At 39.3% G+C, this 21,720-nt stretch overlaps 1 protein-coding gene across 1 annotated transcript in view; it reads right to left on the bottom strand.

Annotated features, from left to right (window-relative positions):
- LOC311519336 (uncharacterized protein) overlaps positions 1–21,720 on the bottom strand; it is a gene marked incomplete at its 5' end in the record, with an annotated part of 94,254 nt that overhangs the window by 41,313 nt on the left and 31,221 nt on the right. Inside the window, 2 exons of the mRNA XM_084625755.1 lie at positions 18,731–18,814; positions 19,972–20,134. Of these exons, the coding sequence (XP_084481881.1) occupies positions 18,731–18,814; positions 19,972–20,134 (247 nt within the window). The remainder of the gene's footprint in view (positions 1–18,730; positions 18,815–19,971; positions 20,135–21,720) is intronic.

The raw sequence follows: 21,720 nt of genomic DNA, 5'->3' as shown, positions 1-21,720 counted from the left end.
GCTGCCACAGTGGGGGAGAGAGGGCACATCCATCGCGTTAGAAAGGTAAAACAACTGATATTAAAATATGAGTTGTGTGCTTTTATTTATAGAACAAAAAATGTTTATTTTTATTAAGTTTATTTTATATAGTGCTTTTATCCAAAGTGCTTTATAATAATTAGCTAACGGGACAAACAACATTTGGAAAGCTAATTAAGTGGTCCGCTGAGACACTCAGCAATTTTCAAGTGGTGTGTGAAAAAAAAGTTTGGGAACCACTGCAATAGACAAAGCCAAAAGATAATGTTTATTCTGGAAAGAAATTAAAAACAAATGTTTTCGAACAATGGAGGGGTTGAATAAAGCCTTCCAGAATTTCAGTTTGGAGCCAGCATTTTATATTCAGTCAAATGAGTTGAAACTGCTCTGTGTTGCCAAACCAGCATTTGTCATACAACTTCTCAAAGCGTACAATACTAATAGCTTGCCTCTATACAAGCAAGACTATATTGCAGGTTCTAGCAGGGGCCTAGTAATGACAATATGAAAAGAAGGCAGACAAATGATGTTGCTAATGCATAGTCCCTCATGCAATTAGCCAAAGTAAATGACAGGTTTCAGAGTAACAGCCGTGTTAGTCTGTATTCGCAAAAAGAAAAGGAGTACTTGTGGCACCTTAGAGACTAACCAATTTATTAGAGCATAAGCTTTCATGAGCTACAGCTCACTTCCTCAGATGCATATCGTGGAAACTGCAGCAGGCTTTATATATACACAGAGAATATGAAATACCTCCTCCCACCCCACTGTCCTGCTGGTAATAGCTTATCTAAAGTGATCATCAGGTGGGCCATTTCCAGCACAAATCCAGGTTTTCTCACCCTCCACCCCCCCCCACAAATTCACTCTCCTGCTGGTGATAGCCCATCCAAAGTAACAACTCTTTACACAATGTGCATGACAATCAAGTTGGGCTATTTCCTGCACAAATCCAGGTTTTCTCACCTCCCCCCCACCCCCATACACACACAAACTCACTCTCCTGCTGGTAATAGCTCATCCAAACTGACCACTCTTCAAGTTAAAATCCAAGTTAAACCAGAACATCTGGGGGAGGGGGTAGGAAAAAACAAGAGGAAACAGGCCAGCTTGCATAATGACTTAGCCACTCCCAGTCTCTATTTAAGCCTAAATTAATAGTATCCAATTTGCTGAATTGGAATTCATTTGCAAATTGGATACTATTAATTTAGGCTTAAATAGAGACTGGGAGTGGCTAAGTCATTATGCAAGGTAGCCTGTTTCCTCTTGTTTTTTCCTACCCCCTCCCCCAGATGTTCTGGTTTAACTTGGATTTAAACTTGAAGAGTGGTCAGTTTGGATGAGCTATTACCAGCAGGAGAGTGAGTTTGTGTGTGTATGGGGGTGGGGGGGATGTGAGAAAACCTGGATTTGTGCAGGAAATAGCCCAACTTGATTGTCATGCACATTGTGTAAAGAGTTGTCACTTTGGATGGGCTATCACCAGCAGGAGAGTGAATTTGTGTGGGGGGGTGGATAGTGAGAAAACCTGGATTTGTGCTGGAAATGGCCCACCTGATGATCACTTTAGATAAGCTATTACCAGCAGGACAGTGGGGTGGGAGGAGGTATTGTTTCATATTCTCTGTGTATATATAAAGCCTGCTGCAGTTTCCACGATATGCATCTGAGGAAGTGAGCTGTAGCTCACAAAAGCTTATGCTCTAATAAATTGGTTAGTCTCTAAGGTGCCACAAGTACTCCTTTTCTTTTTCCAAAGTAAATGGTGATTCAAAACAGTAGTTTAAGTTACACACATGGGTGGAAGTGGGTCAGAAAGCAGGCATGGGTAGGAGCAACTGATATTCAAATATGGCCAATTTTGCACACTCAGTGAATACCCGATTAGTGCAGGATAAATTGCTTTATCATTTAAGCCCATTAAGGCCAGGTCTACATAGAAAATTGCATCTGTCAAACTAAAGATGTGATATTAAGGTGATTTAGTTAACCTAATGTAAAAGCATGTCTGAACATTCTTAATTCAATTTACAACTTGCTTATATTGGTTTAGCTTGCGTTGACAAAATTTACAGGCACAAGCTAAACCAAATAATCAGCTAAAAACCAATATACGTGTAACTACACAGGGGTTTGTACAAATTTAACTAAATCAATTATAATCCAACTTAATTAAACTGATGCAACTTGTGTTTTTGAAGCTAACACTTCTTTCCTGATCCACATGTACCTCAGCTTAAATCATCCATGAATCTGGTTCTATGTCTCATGGAATAGGCATCAATCGCATGCCTTTCTTGACTTCTTTCCATTTATACTGGCATAATTGACCTCAAACTCTGACCTAGAAAGTGCAAATAAAATAGATAAATGATAAAAGGATCAAAAGGGAGTAGAATGAGTATAGCAAGAAATAGGTATAACAGGAAAAGCAGCTAACAGGAAGATGCAAGATAAAATAGTCCATTTTTACATACCCCTTCTAGCTGATTTTCCCACTAGATCCCTCTTTGTGCTTCTGATGTGTAAAATACATTCATTTTACATATCCACTGAATACCAAATTGGTGCAGGTTACATTATATCATCACTAAGTTACAGCCATTTTCCAGCCCACTTACACTCTACATATAACTTGAGTCACCAATCAATTTATCCCAGACTCTTCCGTGGGATATCCAGACACTTCCAGGGGAGTGGTGCCAGCTTACCCCAGAGATAAATTTATCTCAATATATGGATGGATGATGGATCCATAAGAAAATCTATCAGCACCCTCCTGTCTGTCATTTAAGGCCTGGTCCAAAGCCCACGAGAGTCAGCGGAAAGCCTCAAATTAACTCCAATGCACTTTAGATCAGACTCAATCCATATAAATGCCAACAGGGAAAAAAAAGAAAAGAAAAGAAAAGCTAAAATACATGAGTATTTTATGAAACTCTCATGACAAAGTCGAATTGAGTCAGATACAACTGAATTCCAGACATCCCCACTACTTTATCTCCAATATCCAACATTTAGGGAAAGAAATTTTACCTTAGAAAGTTACACGTTGCACGGTACTGTTCATGTAGTAAATCTGCAAGAATACAATCAAAATCTTACAATAAAAGAGAGAGAAATGTGCATCTGAACACAAGCTACAATTGGAAACAAAGTATCAGTATCCATTAAACTAGATACAAACTGATGACAAGTTTTGGAAAGTCTTAATTAACAAATAATTTTCTTGTTTGAAGATCTTGATTTTGCAGAAGGTTATGTCTATACAAGGGGAGTGCTTTACCAGTATAGGAACACCAGTATACTTCACCAGCAAAGCCTCCTATTGTGGACATAGCTCTACAGGCAAAGCTGTATTTTGCACCAATATAATAGAACCATCCCACACACATGCAACACACACTGTGTACCAGTAAAAGCACAATTTGGCCTAAATGCATCAATACTACAGACTTCTGCCAGCACAGCTATGTCAGTCTGGGATCACCTCTCGGCATCCCTGACCCACACCGCTGTGCTGACTGATGTCTGTAGTGTACACCTAGCTGTAGGGCAAGAATTTTAAAAATACAGTTATGAGCTGTGTGAAACCTTGTTATAGGTTGGAGTTAAGATCTTGTTCATAGTGACATGTGAATATGATCCTCATTTAAGATAGTTTTCAGAATAGCAGCCACGTGGTCGCCATGCTCTAGTAAATTTGTTAGTCTCTGAGGTGCCACAAGTCCTCCTTTTCTATTTAAGATAGTTGTAAGATACAGTTACGGGGCTATACCTAAAACAAAGCCTAATAGAGTCCGCCAGAAACTAGCTCCAGGTGGGCGGAGGGTCTAACTGGTTATTTCGACTAGGTGGGTGGGTGTATGGGAGAGCACACAAAAACTTAGGTGAGGACAGACAAAAACAGAGACAGAGGTACAGGCAAAAAGTGAGAAAGCCAAACAGCAACCTGTAAGCATAGTATGTCCCTGGAAAAAGTGAGGAGGAGAGTTTTTCAGCCTGTTGGCTAAAGGGGTTTGGGGCTGTAAACAAAAAAAGTCTCCTTTTGTTCTTGGTTCCTTCTGTGTTCAGAAACACAGGAGTTTGTACTTTTTTGGTAAACAAAAAAAACTGCATTCCAGAAATACCTATCACTAATTTCTACTCCCAACTAGAACATCCCCAAGGCCCCAAAATATACTAGCCACTTGGGTTGAAAAAAGGGCAACAGTGTTTAGGCACCTAAAGATGCAGTTAAAAAGAACAAGAAGTCTGGTGGCACCCTAAAGACTAACAGGAGTCCTAACGGGATTTTCAAAATCACCTATCTGCATTTTTAGGCACCTAAATACCTTAAAAAATCTGGCCGAGGCACATGGTTAACATCCCAACTTCAACAGTACTATTCAGAGTGGACAAAAATAATCATATGCCTAAATCTTAGCACGATCAATCTAAAAAGCCAGAGCACACACCATAAGGACAAGATAAGACATACGCTTTTTTATGCTGTACCTACATTGCCAGTTTTCAGTATGCTGAAGACTTTTTTTTATTGACAATGCATAATTGCATCATGAATGGTGACAAAAGGAAGCTGAAGATTTAGGCAACTCAGTAAGAGACTGCTGGGACTTTTAGCATCTGGGGGGAAATGAAAGGCAATATGGGATTGTGGGATAATTACATTAGATGTATATTTCTGTTTAAATCACTGGAAGTGAAACACAATATGAGAGAGACTAGGTAGATAGAGATAATATCTTGTATTGGACCAACTTCTGTTGGTAGAAGGTACAATCTTTCGAGCTACACAGAGAAGCAGAGCTCTGTGTAGCTTGAAAGCTTGCACCTTTCACCAACAGAAGTTGGTCCAACAAAAGAATTACCACACCCACCTTGTCTCTTTCATATCCTGGGACCATCACAGTTGCAACACTCATTGCTACAAACAGACAGACAAAACTGACATTTAAGTATAATTATTTTGTTCCAGAATTCAACCATTGAGATGAATGGGGCAGTTCACACCTCTTAGGCTTTTATTGTAGACTGTCTTCAGATTCACAAATACAGTATTGATTCAGTTTACACACTTCACATTTTCAAGGTGCTAGAAAGTTTTTGAAAACAAATGAAAACTTAGGGGATTTTTAACCACAAGTCTGCTGAAAAAGGTAGCCAACACGTGTTCTGCAGCTGCATAATACATAGGGTCATACATAAGTGAAGATATATATTTGACCTTTCTGTGCATCTCATGGTGCATTTTGCATTATATGTCCATTTAGATTAAACACTCCTCAGGAAGAATTGTCTCTTGTTCAGCAGTCAGTGCTTAACAATAACAAACAATATAAATACTACAGCAAAGGAAATCTCAGTAAAACCTCTTAGAACCACATTTGTTAAGTGTACATATTTTTTTTAAATCCTATGGAATGCAAAGAGTCAATTACCTGTGGTAGAATGAAAAAATGCATTATTGTAACATACAGTTCTTATATGATGCTTTACATTTTCAAATGCTGTATAAACATTAAGATCCCCAGACTCCCCTAAATCCAAGGGTCTGGAAATGACATGAGTCTGCACTCAAACTTTTCTCTTCATTCTTCTACTGGGGCCATGGGAGGTTGCACTTCTGCAGAAACGACAAAGGGAGTGGTTCACACATCTAATGAGATCTCGAGAGAGCTTCCAGAGGACTCTGTCATCTCCTTAGATGCCCTGGCTCTTCGTTACCTGTAACCCACTGACTGCATGAATCCGATGTTGCTGTTTGACAGAGCCCAAAGTATGACTCCTTACCTCTCTTTCAGGTGTTGAGAGGATTAGAATGTGGATGGGGAACCTACTGAAGATAATGCTGATTCAATCAGCATTACTTGTGCTAGTTTGCCCATCCATGTGTTTGAAGGTGGCACAATGCAGTTGTGCATGACAACCACCTCCAAAACTTGCTCCCTCCTATTTCAACCCCCACCCACAGAGCCTACATTCTGCTAAATGGCTTACATGGGGTTGTGAGAAAGAGAGCATATTACGGAGCTAACAGCCCCACTATTGCACCCGGTCAAATTCACCTTTGCTTACATAGAGGGACAGGAGCATTGGATCTTAACTAATTCATCCTCCAACCTTAATGAAGTAGGGAAATATTATTTCCATTTTACAGATGATGAAATGGGCACAGAGAGATTAAGTGATTTGTCTAAGAAACAGGAAATCAGCGTTAGGGCCATGGCTAGAATTTGGTTCCCTGCCCCTTGCTTGGTCCACAAGAAAAAAGGTGCTTCTCATTACCGCTTCATTCATAACAGCAATCCTGTGCAAGCTTTTATCTTTAACATACAGTTACACTGAGCCCTGACTAGCATAACACAAGGGAAACCCACAAATAGTTAGATTGACAACATTTCCCTTAATATCCTTTGTATCAAATACATTTAAATGAGAAATGTGGTCTATGCAAAAGAATAAAGGTTCATCTACATACAAAGGGGATCCCAAACAAATAAAATGGTTTTAATTAACAAATTTATTTATGTCAGTTCAAGTGTGTGTGTGGACACACTTATTCTGGAATAAGATCACCCTTTTCAATTTACATTATGTCATTTTTGTAAATTTTATTCTGGAATATGGCTGTCCACACACAGACTTGCACCAACATTACTGAAGGTTTCAGAGTAGCAGCCATGTTAATCTGTATCCGCAAAAAGAAAAGGAGGACTTGTGGCACCTTAGAGACTAACCAATTTATTTGAGCATAAGCTCTCGTGAGCTACAGCTCACTTCATCGGATGCATTTCTGCATCCAATGAAGTGAGCTGTAGCTCACGAGAGCTTATGCTCAAATAAATTGGTTAGTCTCTAAGGTGCCACAAGTCCTCCTTTTCTTATAGCTGAAGGTGTGAATTAAAACATGATTTGGTTCCAAATTGTGCATATACTAGCCCTCCATGCTAGGAATGCCTAAACTCAAAATCTGACTCTGACTCTAGTTTTCTCTATAACCTTGGGCAAGTCATTTCATCTTTGTCTCAGCTTCTCCATCTGTACAATGGAGATAATAATTACCTGCCAAAAGGGTATTGTGAAAATTACTTAGTGTATGTAAAATGCATTGAAAATGAAAAATGCTACATTAGTACAAAATATTGGCATTATATTTAGGACAGATGCATGAGTCTGTATATTCAGACTCCATAATCCAACAAGGCCACAAAATGCAGCATTATGTCACATTGTAAGTTGTGGCCAACCATCCATTTGGCTTGTTCTTCCATTCACTAATTCACTCCTGTCATAAATATAAAGGGAAGGCTAACCACGTTTAAATCCCTCCTGGCCAGAGGAAAATACACTTTCACCTGTAAAGGGTTAAGAAGCTAAAGAGAACCTCGCTGTCACCTGACCAAAATGACCAATGAGGAGAAAAGATACTTTTAAAGCTGGAGGGAGGGGGGGAACAAAGGGTTCTCTCTGTCTGTGTTGCTTTTGCCGGGACCAGAGCAGGAATGCAGGTCAGAACCCCTGTAAACAAATCAGTGAGCAATCTAGTTAGATATGCGTTACATTTCGTTTTGTTTAAATGGCTGATAAAATAAGTTGTGCTGAATGGAATGTATATTACTGTTTTTGTGTCTTTTTGTAACTTCAGGTTTTGCATAGAGGGATTCTCTACGTTTTGAATCTGATTACCCTGTAAGGTATTTAGCATCCTGATTTTACAGAGGGGATTCTTTTACTTTTTCTTCAATTAAAATTCTTCTTTTAAGAACCTGATTGCTTTTTCATTGTTCTTAAGATCCAAGGGTTTGGGTCTGTGTTCACCTATGCAAATTGGTGAGGATTTTTATCAAGCCTTCCCCAGGAAAGGGGGTGTAGGGCTTGGGGGGATTTTGCGGGGAAAGACGTTTCCAAGCGGGCTCTTTCCCAGTTATATTTTGTTAGACGCTTGGTGGTGGCAGCAATAAAGTCCAGGGACAAAAAGGTAAAATAGTTTGTACCTTGGGGAAGTTTTAACCTAAGTTGGTAAAAATAAGCTGAGAGGGGTTTTTCATGCAGGTCCTCTCATCTGTACCCTAGAGTTCAGAGTGGGGAAGGAACCTTGACAGCTCCTTTTTCAAAAACAACAACCAGTCCTAGAGGTGAAAATACTATACACTGTAATTAAACAAAACCCAAAACCCAAAACTAAATCTTTGACTTAAGTCAAAGTGGAAACTAAATTTTTACTTCTGTCAACCTCAGTCTGTGTGCCAGGTACTAAGGCATGCCTTTGGTAAGACAGAATTCTTTACTTTTAAAATGTGCCACAAATTCTATTAGAGAAAGCATAAATAATTAAAGTTAATGCCTGGAAACTGGCACCAGCTACCAGCATGATGACTCAACCTCTTAGAGCGCCATTCATTATATTCAGCTACAAAAGCTAGAAGTTATAAAATATGTATGAATAAATTCTATTAGTATTAACACACTACTTCCTTAAATGTTCATTCTGACCCAGGTGGTACTGATAGAGATTCTCTCCCCTCAGGCATTTTTTACTTAAAATAACCAAGATTATTGTGCTGCCTCTGGAGATTAAACAAATTACTGTCTTAAAAACGTATTACAGGACTCTCCCACTTTCCAAGGCATGAAATATAGTTAATGCGAAGTTTGCGCTATGGCATCAATTGTTACACTGATTAAGAAGTGCTGGACTTGACTGTATAGATCATCTTCATCTTTCTCCTTTAATTTTAAACATTTTGAACCAGAGTCTTCAGTCTGCTAAATTCAGTCTTATGCAGACCAAACTGAACTAAATGTGGCAAGGGATCTGCACTGAAGAATTCCCCTTTAAAGGAGGAATCTTCATAGGCACAAAAAGCTGGCAGAGGCAGCTCTGTGACTTGACTCTATTTTAGGATTTTAGCAGTATCCGAGTACTTTCCACCTAAAATCAATAGTAATTGCAAAAACTCTAGTCAACTCCATAGTGTGTCTGGCACTTCTCCTTTTTCAGGATAAAAACTCTGCTTGGGGTAGGGATTTTGCTTTGATTTTTTTAGATTTCATTAATTTATATCTTGTTTTCGGTTGACTTCTTAGAGGAAAAAATATCCGGAAATTAATCCTTTCATGTAACTGGTCCGTATAGGTTACATAATAGGCCAAGACTTTAAGTTTTGAAAATCTGTGCCATACTTAATCACTGCTACCAAGGTTTAAAAGGACCCAGGTTTTTTTTGTTTTGAAAACAAATACATTTTGAAAACTCTCTCAAACATGCTGTCAGTTTATACATTGCAATTATTGTCCCAAACCTTCAAACCACTTCTCACCTCGGATGTCTCATAACAAATCTTTTATTAGCCCTGATCCTATCAGTTATAGCTTTTTTCCTCTGATGACAGCTGACATTTGTCTTTGTCTCTCCTATGACAGAATTGCCACAAAGATGGGTATTTAATGCAATACAAGTATTATCCCTTTGTTAATACATCTATGACTCAGAGGTTGTCAGTATATTTTAAATAATATGAGTCTTGTTCATGTGTATAACAGGGGTTCAAAAAAGAATGAGATAGGTCCATCGATGGCTATTAGCCAGGATGGACAGGGATGGTGTCCCTAGCCTCTGTTTGCCAGAAGCTGGGAATGAGCGACAGGGGATGGATTACCTGGTAATTACATGTTCTGTTCACTCCCTCTGGGGAACCTAGCATTGACCACTGTCGGAAGACAGGATACTGGGCTAGATGGACCATTGGTCTGACCCAGTATGGCTGTTCTTATGTACACTGTATACCAGGGATCAGCACCTTGTGGCATGTTGCCCATCAGGGAAATCCGCTGGCGGGCTGAGACGGTTTGTTTACTGTAGCATCCACAGGTTTAGCCAATCATAGCTCCCACTGACTGCGGTTCACCATTCAAGGCCAATGGGGGCTGTGGGAAGCAGCAGCCAGCACATCCCTCAGCCCACGCCACTTCCCGCAGCCCCCATTGGCCTGGAACAGCGAACCACAGCCAGTGAGAGCTGTGACAGTCCAAACGTGCGGACGCTGCAGGTAAACAAACCATCCTGGCCCGCCAGCGGATTTCTCTGATGGGCTCCATGCCACAGGTTGCTGATCCCTGCTGTATACCATGTGTTATTCTCTATACTTAAAAAAAAAAAAGATTCTCCAAAAAAACAAATAAAAGGCCCAAGCCTGAGAGTCACTGAGTGAACCTGCCTGCAAGTGCTGAGCACTCTCAATCCCCATCAAAAGTAATGAGTTAAAGGTGCTGAATATCTCAGTGAGGGTATTCAATGCCTCATCGGATCAGGCCCAAAATGAGTTGCAGGAGGGAGGGAGGGAAATTTCTCTTCTGCGAGCACTCCCACTTTTATAAAACCATACAAACAACTCTTCTTACAGCTAATAACATAATTAAAGTCATATGCCTATATTGTGCACAACCATTCATTCTTTTGGTAACCACAGCAAAAGCCTTGCATCCCACTTAATGTTAAGTAATTTTAATAAAATTATGTTTACCATAACTCAGTCTTTGGATCCAAGTACCTTACCACAACACTTCCAGCAAAGAAGGGAACTATTTAAAGTGTGGTTACAGTCAGAAAAGTGGCTTTATAACAATGACACCTTCTTATCTTATAGTACTGGTCCCATTATATAATCATGCAACACCTGATTATTGGCAAAAATAATTTTTTTTTATTGTTTACTACTCTTAGCTGAGACATGTACCTCAAAATAGCACCCTATAATCCCCATGTTCATCATTCATATATGGTTGTGATATTTCATAGAAAGCATGCCATGTAAGATATCGTATGAAAGTTCACAATCTGCTGAAACCTGTTGTTCTGTACAAATATGTATATCATCATTAGTGTGTGTGAAGTTATGAGATTTTGCTGTATGGTTGTTACTGAAATATGTTATAAATTTGCTAGTGACATACAATGAAGGCAAACAACTCCCAGGAGAGTGCTCAACGACCATTAATCAGCAGGAGAGTTGTAATCAAGGGATTTGCAATTCAATGAGGACTGCCCAAGCACCACATAACAGGGACTACTGAACTCTATGATTCAGTTGCACAAGATCACACCAGGGGGATTGTTCAACCCTGTGACTAAGCAAAGCTCACCAAGACATGCCTGGGCTAGTGTTTTCTAGGCATACGGACTAAGGATATAATATAGGGGACAGTGGCATCATGCTTTTTCCTTTCTCCTCCCCTACCTAGGCTAGAAGCAACAAGAATGCTGGGAAAACAGAAAACTTCAATTGAGGAGACTGGTCCAGGCTAAGGGAGAAGCCTGTGTATTAAGAACTATAATATCCAGTGGGCTGAGAAAATTGCTTGATCTAAATACTGTCTAGTGTAATAAGTGTGACAAAGCTCTGTCCTTGCCTCTGTGGGTCCCGCATTTCCTGGCAGATTTCGCTTGCCTCAGAGGCTCACTGTGACCCTGCATGTAACCCTTCTTTCTCTAGAGACAAGGGTCACAGTCTACTGAGCCATTTTCATCATAAGCCAGTGAGGGAGGTGAGAAGTTATCCTTCCTTGCACAGTCTCTGTTGTCTCTCAGTCTCAGTGATTAATCAGGGGGCAAAGGTCGGGGGTGGGGGGAGCCTGGGCCTACCCTCTACTCCGGGCTCCAGCCCAGGGACCCTAATAGTATCAGCTATGGTAGCTGACCTTTTAGAAACATGACATGTACAATTCCCTGGGCTACTTCCCCCACAGCAGCCCTCACTTCCTCAAGCTCCACTTCACCCTTACCTCAGGGCCTCCTTCCTTGTGCCTGATATGGTGTGTACTACTCAGCCTCTCCAACAGCACAACTTCCTCCCACAGCTCCTGACATGCACACCCACCTGACTAACTGGGAGGCTTTTACTAGTTTCAGCCAGCCCCTGATTGGCTTCAGGTGTCCCAATCAACATAGCATTCTCCCTGCCTTCTGGAAAGTTCTTAATTGGCCCCAGGTGTCTTAATTGACCTGGAGCAGCTTCCATTTCACTTAACCTGGTACCAGGGATTTGTTTAGCCTGGAGCTAATATATCTCCCACTACTTTTCTATAGCCATCTGGCCTTGTCCTGTCACATAAGACATAAGATTTAGATTGTGCGCGTATCTTTTTTCTTTTAATGTCTATCTCTGACCTTTTATGCCTACCACTTATAATCACTTAAAATCTATCTTTCTGTAGTTAATAAATCTGTTTTATATTTTACCTAAAAGGGTGTATTTTCCTTGAAGTGCTTGGGAAATCTCAGCTCAGGTTACAAAAAAAGGCTAGTATATGTTCTCTCCACACTGGGGGAGGGGTGGACTGGGTAATAAACTTACACTGGTCAGGCTTCTGACCAGGGTAAGATGGTACAGCTCTGGGGTGTAAGGCTGGGGAGCTGCATGGTCTCCATGCAGCTAGTCCCTTCTTGTCCGTCTTCCTGGGCCTAGCTGTCCCATCCACCAAATGGCTCATCTACGTAGCAAGGTGTCTTAGGACATGTCTACATTGCAATTAAAAACCCATGTCAGCTGACTCAGGCTCCCGGAGCTCAGGGTAAGGGACTGTTTAATTGTACTTTAGACATTCAGGCTCAGGCTGGAGCCCAGGCTCTGGGACACCTCAGGCTCTTGGCTGGAATCAAGGCTTCCCTTGTCAAGCAAGTAGCAGAGCTCTGCTCTCCTTCCTGGACATTTTTTGCAAGTAGTGGTGGGGTGAGGTCAGCTGGGCTCACAAGTTCTCTTCAACCCCTTGATGCCAGTGTGGGGCCTATCCGGCCCATCACAGGTGACCTATGTGAAATGAGTTGGTGAACACAGTCCATTTATTAGTCGACAATATCAACAATCACAAAGTTATAACTACACTAATTGGCATCTTTGTTGGCTGTCTCAATTAGGGATGCAATTAATTTTTGCCTCATTTCAAATCCTTTTAAACGTTGAAATTCAGACTGTTTAAAGAATTACTGGGCTCATGTTTCATTTGGAACACTAAACTGAAATGACAGTTTTGATAAATGTAAATACCACAAAATCATATACATTAGCTACACAGGAGTTACAGCTAAAATACAGGATGAAATCCTCTGAATTTATTTCAAGTCATGGAAATCTAAGCAAAATATTCAAGTACACTATACAGTGTAAAATCCCTCTTTCACACAGGAACAGATGCAACTGCACTATAAATTAAGGGTAATATTTTCTAAAGCACCTGCATGATTAAGAAGCATAAGTCCCACTTTCACGTCCCACTTAGGCACTTGAGGCCAGATTTTCAAAGGTATATAGGTACCTAAAGATGCAAAATAACAATACCATAACTCCTTACAAAGTGCTTTGCATCATTAGATTGCACAGCACTTTACAAAGGAGATCAGTAAGATTAACCCTATTTTACAGATGGGGAAACTGAGTCAGGCAGAGGTGAATTGACTCTGCCATGGTCACACAGCAGGTGAGTGTCAGACCTGGGAATAAAACCCAACCCTTGAGAGTCCCAAGCCAGTGCTCTAGCCACTGTTCCACACAGTGGTACCTAAACTGCATAGTAGCCAGGAAAAAATACATAATATTGACATAAATAGTTCTCTGATTCTGCTATCATTCAAATAACAGAATTGTCTGATATATTATCTATGGGCTGTAGTACATTACTTAACTACAGTGGAGCTATTTTTCATACACACTTTGGGACAGATCCAACTTCCATTAAAGTTAGGGGGAAAAGGGTCCCATCTATTTCAATGGGGCAGGGGGCTTCAGGACAGTCATCTACAACATATTATTACTACTAAAAATCACATATATTGCACAGTCAAATTACATTAAATGTAAAACAGAACAAAATGAAAACAAGACAAAACAAGAAAAAAAATACCCACTTCCTCATCCCCGTCCACACTCCATATTTATTTAACTAGATTCTGACATGTTCATCTGACCCATTTTCAACAAACATGACTGTGTTGCATACTACAGCATTTCCTCCAGCCTAATGGTACATCAGCTATGTTTGCTGCATCCTCTTGCTTTTGTATTTCACTTGCCTTCTAGGCAACTGAAACAGCAACAATTGTACACAAATCAATCTGAGGTGGTATATGGGAAAAAAGGTGGCTACATATGAGAAGGTAGTCATATCTTTATGTTGACAAAATGAACAACAGAGGCAAGACTTGAAGCCAGTTCTAACCAAAGTTGGAATACTATTTATAGCTGTCTGGACTGAGTTACTGGCTGAGAAATCTTTGGATGATCAGACATACTTGAACTTCTCCACATGGAGTTAGTGCCATATGACCCATATGGACAAGAGAATTCTTAGCAGTATGGAGGTTGGCCCACAGCACTGATCACCACACTCTGGTGGAATATTTGGAGTGGGAAAGTCCAGCATCAATGCAATTGTTTTTAGATTTACAGTATACAATAAGGCCTGTTGACTACATGATCACCATTGCTAAAGTACTGGAGAAGTCTATGGTTTTTGTTTCCGCTCTACTGTTTATTTGCAGTTCCAGAGGTGATAAAATGAAAGCATTTAAGAAGAGCCTCCCTCACTTTGCCTCTCTAAGTCCCAAGAGCTGACAAGGCTTTTAAAGTATCTTTTTATTTCTTTATTCCATTATTCAATTCCCCTAGGTAGACTGATTCTTATGGAGTTTAATCTTCAACCTCTTGCAATATAAAACAAAACAGAGAATCAGAAGCACTGCTGAGTCAAAGATATTAATAATACATAAAAAAGGTAGATGGGCAGCTCTATATTTCTGTATGTGACTGGCAGACACACTGTTTTGAAAGGAACCTGCAAAGTCAAAATATGCATAAATGACTTCACATAAGGTGAAGAGAGAGAGAAACATTCTTTTTAAATGGCTAGACTATTGTTGACGGACATGAATTTATAGACACATTAGTCATAGTGCAAAAGTGATAAACACATTATTATAAAATCCCAGATGGCATTTCCCTGGCAAAAAAAAAAATACGCTGTACCCAGGCCATTCCACCTCTGACTTTAGTACAAAGCACTCTCATCTTTTGTTAAATTAGGTTCTTTAATAAACTTTATTACATCATCATATTACCATATTTTCAGTGATCACACTGTAGCCTCTATAAACTCTGAAATGGCATTTCTTGTGGGGCTGGTACAAATGAAGACACCAGTTAATGTGTTTCCATTACAAAAAATGGTGTATAAACTCCTCTTGTAACTTTAAAACTATGTCTCCATGGTGAGGAATTGCAGAGTAGCTTGAAAAAGAGCTCAGTGGCTTGGGAGAAATGATCATCATCCCAACTGGAGTATGCAGCACACAAGTTTCTTCAACCCCAAGACGGGAATAATGGGCTATTTCAGAAGTTTTTTTAAGTGTAGGGTGGAGATCCAGAGAGATAGGGAAATGAACCGTCTACCCTCAGTGTAAGGTGTTCTCAGTGGCATCGTGTACGCCTCACTATTTTCAGAGTGGGGAAGAGGAATCTCTGGGCCACGGAGACTTTCTAACTAACATTTAGCCAGACAACCCAGAAACAACTCACCCTTTCTACCTCAAGGACATGGGAGGGAGGATCATTTGCATTCATTCCCATTACCCCAATTGCTATTTACAATGATCAGTCTGGGTGGACATTTTTACTCCTGTGAATGGAGCAGTCTCAAATGGCTGGGAAATGCCTGAACTAGTACAGTGGTTAGGGTGACCAGATGTCCCGATTTTATAGGGACAGTCCCGATATTTGGGGCTTTTTCTTACATAGGTGCTAATTACCCCCCACCCCCATCCTGATTTTTCACACTTACTATCTGGTCACCCAACGGAAGCATGTAACTTCTCCTGGGAGATGGGTACTTCCCCCTTTGAACCAGTATCAGTCCAGCTCCTTGACAGCTTGGGGCTAAGTAATTTGGGCTAAATAAGTATGATATCCCCAAAAAACAAATTCAAAGCAAGGAAATGCCAAGTTGTAGGAAATGCCATTCCTTAATGCTCACACAGTGTATTTCAACTGACAGTGACAGACATGCAATTTCACAAGGAACTCCCTTCTGCCTCCAAACAGGCAAGTTACATATTAATTTCCTTCACAGAGTAACAAAAAACTCTGTAATTACAACCTCAATGACATAAGCAAATATTCACTGCTAACATATGTACGCAGGTAAAGTATGCAGTTTGTGTTATGTGTTTGTGAGGAGGTCATAATTTGTGTGCTTATCCTTGTGTGGCTGTGCAATGAAACCTATTTTAGTAGACCATGGGGAGAGAGCAACACTTATTTGAACATCCTGTCTCTCATGCTCCAGAGACACAGGACTTGCCTGACCTCACTCCAGATGAGCAAAGGTAACACACCTTCTTGAAAGCTTTAAGAGCAGTTTAACCCAGCAAGTACAAAACAGATATATGGAAAACTGAGGTTTGTATGAAACTCTAAAGAGAGACTGTGGATACAGATTAGACACTGCAAATTAAAGCTGCAGCATCCCCTAGCTTGAAGTGGATTTCATTATAGACAGGGTTTACGGATTGGTTCAATGGCTCTCAGCACCCCCACTATACAAATTGTTCCAGCAGGCTGGTGATGACTGTCTTCCAGAACAACAAAATATCCATTTTCAAAAGCAGCCCTATCATACTGAAGCACATTTCTAAAAAGAGAATGAAACTAGTGGCAGTGGAAAACAACAATTGTTCTGCTTCGAAGTGAACAAACAACAGCAGTGGATAAAATGCTAATTCCCTTCATGAATAAAATGAAAAGTGCTAGCAAAAGAAATACTGTTGTATTGACATAAACAAATGGTATAAAAGCTAACATTGGGGAAAGGAGGAAGCCTTCCAGATGCAAAAATATGAACAATTTTTTTTTCATATAGGAAACTAAATCATTGTGCCTGTAAAATGCTGCTAAAACTAATTGAAAATCTTCACTGATGAGCATGTAACAACACTGTTTGGGGCACTACATATACATAACATACATAACCAACTGTTTGAATGTTTCCATTAGCACACAGTTATCATTCTTTGTAAAAAAAGGTCATTGGATTAATAGAGCTCTCTCTTTCCTTTTCTATTTTACAAATAATACAATGAATATGATATTCAAAAAGAGAAAACCACATCCAGGGCATGATTTTATTTATGGTGTATTTTTGCAGTATCGGAATACTATTTTATTACACATTAACCATTCTCACAATTGTTGCAGGTAATCAGATTCCTAGGGCTTCTGTTGAGTTTTTAAAAAATAACAATGATCACATTAAACTAATAAGATCTTAGAGTGCTAAAACAGTCAGGATATTTCCTCTAACATTTTCAAATTGAAATGCATCTCACTTGCATAGCTCTACTATTATTAGGAGCAGGAGAATATCAGCCTGATTTATCTTGGCAAATATCAAGTACGGATTTTTACATAAGTATTGACAAAGGTGTCTGGAAAAAAAAAATCTAACCTTTTTACACACATCCAGAACCATTATTTGCTTCCATTAGAGTAAACCACCACATCATGGTCTTTCTTTTCTCTCTGCTCTTTTTCCAGGCCATACTGGTAACCACACCAACACCCAAAAGCACTTTAGGGCTAGAGTCCAATGCCACAAAGCTTCCTACAGATAATTTATAATGTTCCAGAACAGCCAATGAGTTCCCCTATTCCCCCACCCTCAGGAGAGGCAAATCAAGGCTGTTACTCAAAGTTCCCTAGAGAGGGACTAAGCAATAAACTCTACAACCTGGCACATCAAGATAGATAAACTATTGTCATCATTACATCAGGAATTCATGGCCTAAACAGCTTTAGAAAGCCACGAAGAGACTTCTAGCATTAGGCGATCACCCTGCGAATTAAGACTTACTGCCTCATGAGAGGTTTCAGAGCAACAGTCGTGTTAGTCTGTATTTGCAAAAAGAAAAGGAGTACTTGTGGCACCTTAGATGAAGTGAGCTGTAGCTCACGAAAGCTTATGCTCAAATAAATTGGTTAGTCTCTAAGGTGCCACAAGTACTCCTTTTCTTTTTGCCTCATGAGATTTACCTTGTCAATATTTTTAAAATAAAAAGAGACCCAGAACCAGCAATAAAAATTGTTCTTTATTTATAATTCATCTCCCAAAAACACTGAAAAACTTAAGTTTCGGCCCTAGAGACTTATATGCCAAATTGTGATACAGCTGCCAATACAAATGTGATCAGATGGTTTTTCTCCTATAACATTAGCAGTTCATGCACCACTACATCGTATTGTAGATATGAGTCTCAGAGGGGTTCTAACTGAAAATATAAAGAAACTACTGTAACAAGCCACACTATATATTTCCTAAAAAATAATACTTTGTAGCAGCTTACCTCAGGTGCCTTTTTTCTTCATCACAATACTTTGGCTCCTGGAACGCTGTATCTGCATTATTTTTAACATCTAACGGTATCATTTTAAACTAGCCTAATACTGTTGATTATACATTCAGAGTTCATTCCTTGTAAAGAATTTGCACAACAATTTACTAATGAAATTAAATATCAGAACATTAATTGTTCAGAGATTAATTTTTAAATGGCCATTTTTGTCTTCAAAGATGTGAAATGTATTAAAAAGTATTTTAGGAGAGAATAAATTCAATTAAAGAAACCACTTATTTTGCCATTCATTTTTTTTCCCCCAAGTACCTCTTTGTTTATCACTAGAAGTTCCACATCGGATTTACATATAATGGAAGTAGATCGGTTTGTATTAGTCAGAAGACAGATTTCCTGCAAAACAAAAACAAGAAGCATAATTCTTCTTTCAGCTGTACAGTTTACTTTTATAATAAAAAACTTAAGATTGCATAGAGGATTGTACAACTTTTAATTAAAGGTATAAAGATAAATTAATAATAGTACACTGGGTAAGCACCCAGTCCTACAAGGAACTAAGTTCTATCTACTTCCATTGACTGTAATATATTGCTTTATCCTAACTGCCCCTTGCAATTAATATCAAACGCATTCTGCTCAAGGACACATTTTAAAAAGCTTGAAAATTCTAAAGTAAATGTTGGGAAAATAAAATTATTGCAGATAAAGAAATCAGAGGGCTTTCTAAATGTAAACTACCTTCTAAATGGGCATCTAATTTCAAAGGGCCAAATGCTGCCTTCTGTGGAAGATGCACACTTGTACTTTGGGGCAAAATCCAGCCTAATATTTTTAGGGTGCAAAACTAAAGAGAGTTACCACCATTTGTATTGTATGAGGAACAAACACCTTTAAAATGAAAATAGATTTAATCACACAGGTTCATTTTCCTTTAATCCCGTTAGGCAGGAAGTATGAGACAAGAACTCTCTCATAGCAGCATGTTGCATTGCTACTAGACAATCTATTGGGCCCATCAAATTAATTTTTTATTAACAAATGTCTAAGGGCCTGATTGACCCTTCCTGAAGGAAGAGGCTAAAGAGAAGGAAGGTAATCTATATAAGATTTCTTCCAAACATTCCTACAGGCTGTCACTGGAGACCAGAAACAGCATGTCTCCCTTCCCTCTGCCCCATAGAAACAAACAAAACATGAAAGCCTGGATCAATTAGAATGTACTGTGGTGTGCAGTCACAGAAAGATCATAGGACCTGGAGCCAAGTTCTCTCTTCTGCCCACCTCCTCGTCCATGCCCCACATCTGCTCCAACTTGCCCCTTTTTCCTGCACAGATCCCAGGATTCATGGAACACTTCACCTTAGGAGGAATTTTTACCACATTATTTTTAATTTCGTAAATGTTATTAAAAACTTAACAAAAGAGACTAAGGTAATAAGGTATCCAGGTTCTACTGACTTTCCTTTTGTGTCTTTGGAAATATCCCCTTTAAACATTTTAAAGCATATTTTCATTCAAATAATATTAAACTTTTAAATGAAAATATTTACCCCTACGAAGTCTCCTTCTTCAGCTTCACATAATATTTCAGAGGTGAAAGTTTGGTCTTTGAAATTTGCATCACCCCCTATGACTTTTAGTTTTCCAGATAGTATTAAGTAACATTCACTTGGAACATGTCCTTGCCTTATAACTATGGTTCCAGCTTCACACCTAGAAAGAGAATTAAAATCCCAAAAGGTAAAAGTTATGTAATGTTGACAATAAACAATGACTACAATATGCAAAATGTAAACAGAAAGATACAGACATCAGAACGTATCCTAGTAGACTGGATGAAAATTATACCATAATTAACATGACACACTGAAAAAAGTATAACCGCTAATAACAGACTAACTTGATATTATGTCAGGAGGAGAACAAAGCTGTAGAACCACAGCTGGTACATACACTTAATCTGCACCTGCTATTACCATGACTGCATAAATATCATGAGTGTGCAAGTACTGAAATGCAAATTTGAGTGCACTTTTCCTGCAACTGCATTCCTAAGTGCATCTGTCATGCATGTAAATTAAACACAGAAATGGTATATACTTTTGCACATAAACTGTGCACACAGCATTCTAAAAGTCTAAGCCTTTGATGCCAACATACTTATCAGCAAGGATCCCTGCTAAACCTTAGAGGAATTCTATCAGAGTAGTTACAACACATGATTTAGCCTGTGTTGAGACCCATCCAATTTAAAGTTTTCCCCTTCAGAAATCTCACCATGTATTTATTTTGTAAAAAGGATCCTTCTAGTATTAGATATACAGCTTATTGGTACATTAATTTTAAATATTACATGTTTTCCAGGATATGTGAAATGTAACATCAACCATTAATTAATGGTTGATTTGTTTAAGTTTCAGGATACAATAAGGATCAATCTGCAAAACAGAGAGTGGAATTCCTAAAAGATGACACAGTTACAACATAAGGTGGTGTTCTTGCACACCCATGGTAGTTACCTGTCACTATAAAATGCTTAAATCTCTGTGCATGAAAAGTGCTATTTAAATGCCAAGTACCAAACAGTAATGACTATAATATATTACATACATGAAGGAAATCAGAAGGTCCTTCTCCTGAACCACAGAATCCACTAAATAATTATCAGGACAGCTACTCTTTACCGTCAACTACCTAACTTTTCAGACTACTATCACCAAAGCTCAGACTCTAATGCAGTGGGTTCCCAACCTATTTACCATTGTGGGCCGCTTCCAATACTACCTGTATGGCCCCAAGAATGTCACATGGGCTGCAGCTGTGTGCTGATTGGGCTGCAGGTGGAGAACCACTGCCTAATGTATTCAGCTGTGAAGAGCTTCCATCCTAGTTCACTGGACAAAAACATAACTAAACCCAGAATCTGAGCTGATGTCACCAATAACAAAATAACACAGTGGAACAAAGCTACTCGCCAGCCTACTTTGTCAAAACATTTGCTGCACTAACAGAGACCTGAAAGCAGTCAGGGAGTCAGGGAAAACTGAATTCTATTCCCAGCTGTAGCAGACTTTTTCTATGTGAAATGAGGTGAATCACTTCACCTGTTTTTGCCCTAATTTTCTCATCTGTCCAATGGAGACATTAGTTACCCACTACATAGACTTGTGGTGAGGCTAAATGCACGATGCTAAGGCAACTTTACACCATCCCCACCAAGTAAAGTGGCCTTAAAGTGGGTGTACTGTTTAAGGCCCCTTTACATTGGCACAGCAGCATAAAATAGCCTTAGTGAAATG

Source organism: Lepidochelys olivacea (genome assembly GCF_965140295.1).
Source record: "Lepidochelys olivacea isolate rLepOli2 genome assembly, chromosome: 4".
Classification (NCBI taxonomy): domain Eukaryota; kingdom Metazoa; phylum Chordata; order Testudines; family Cheloniidae; genus Lepidochelys; species Lepidochelys olivacea.
This window is presented reverse-complemented; position numbering and strand designations above follow the sequence as displayed.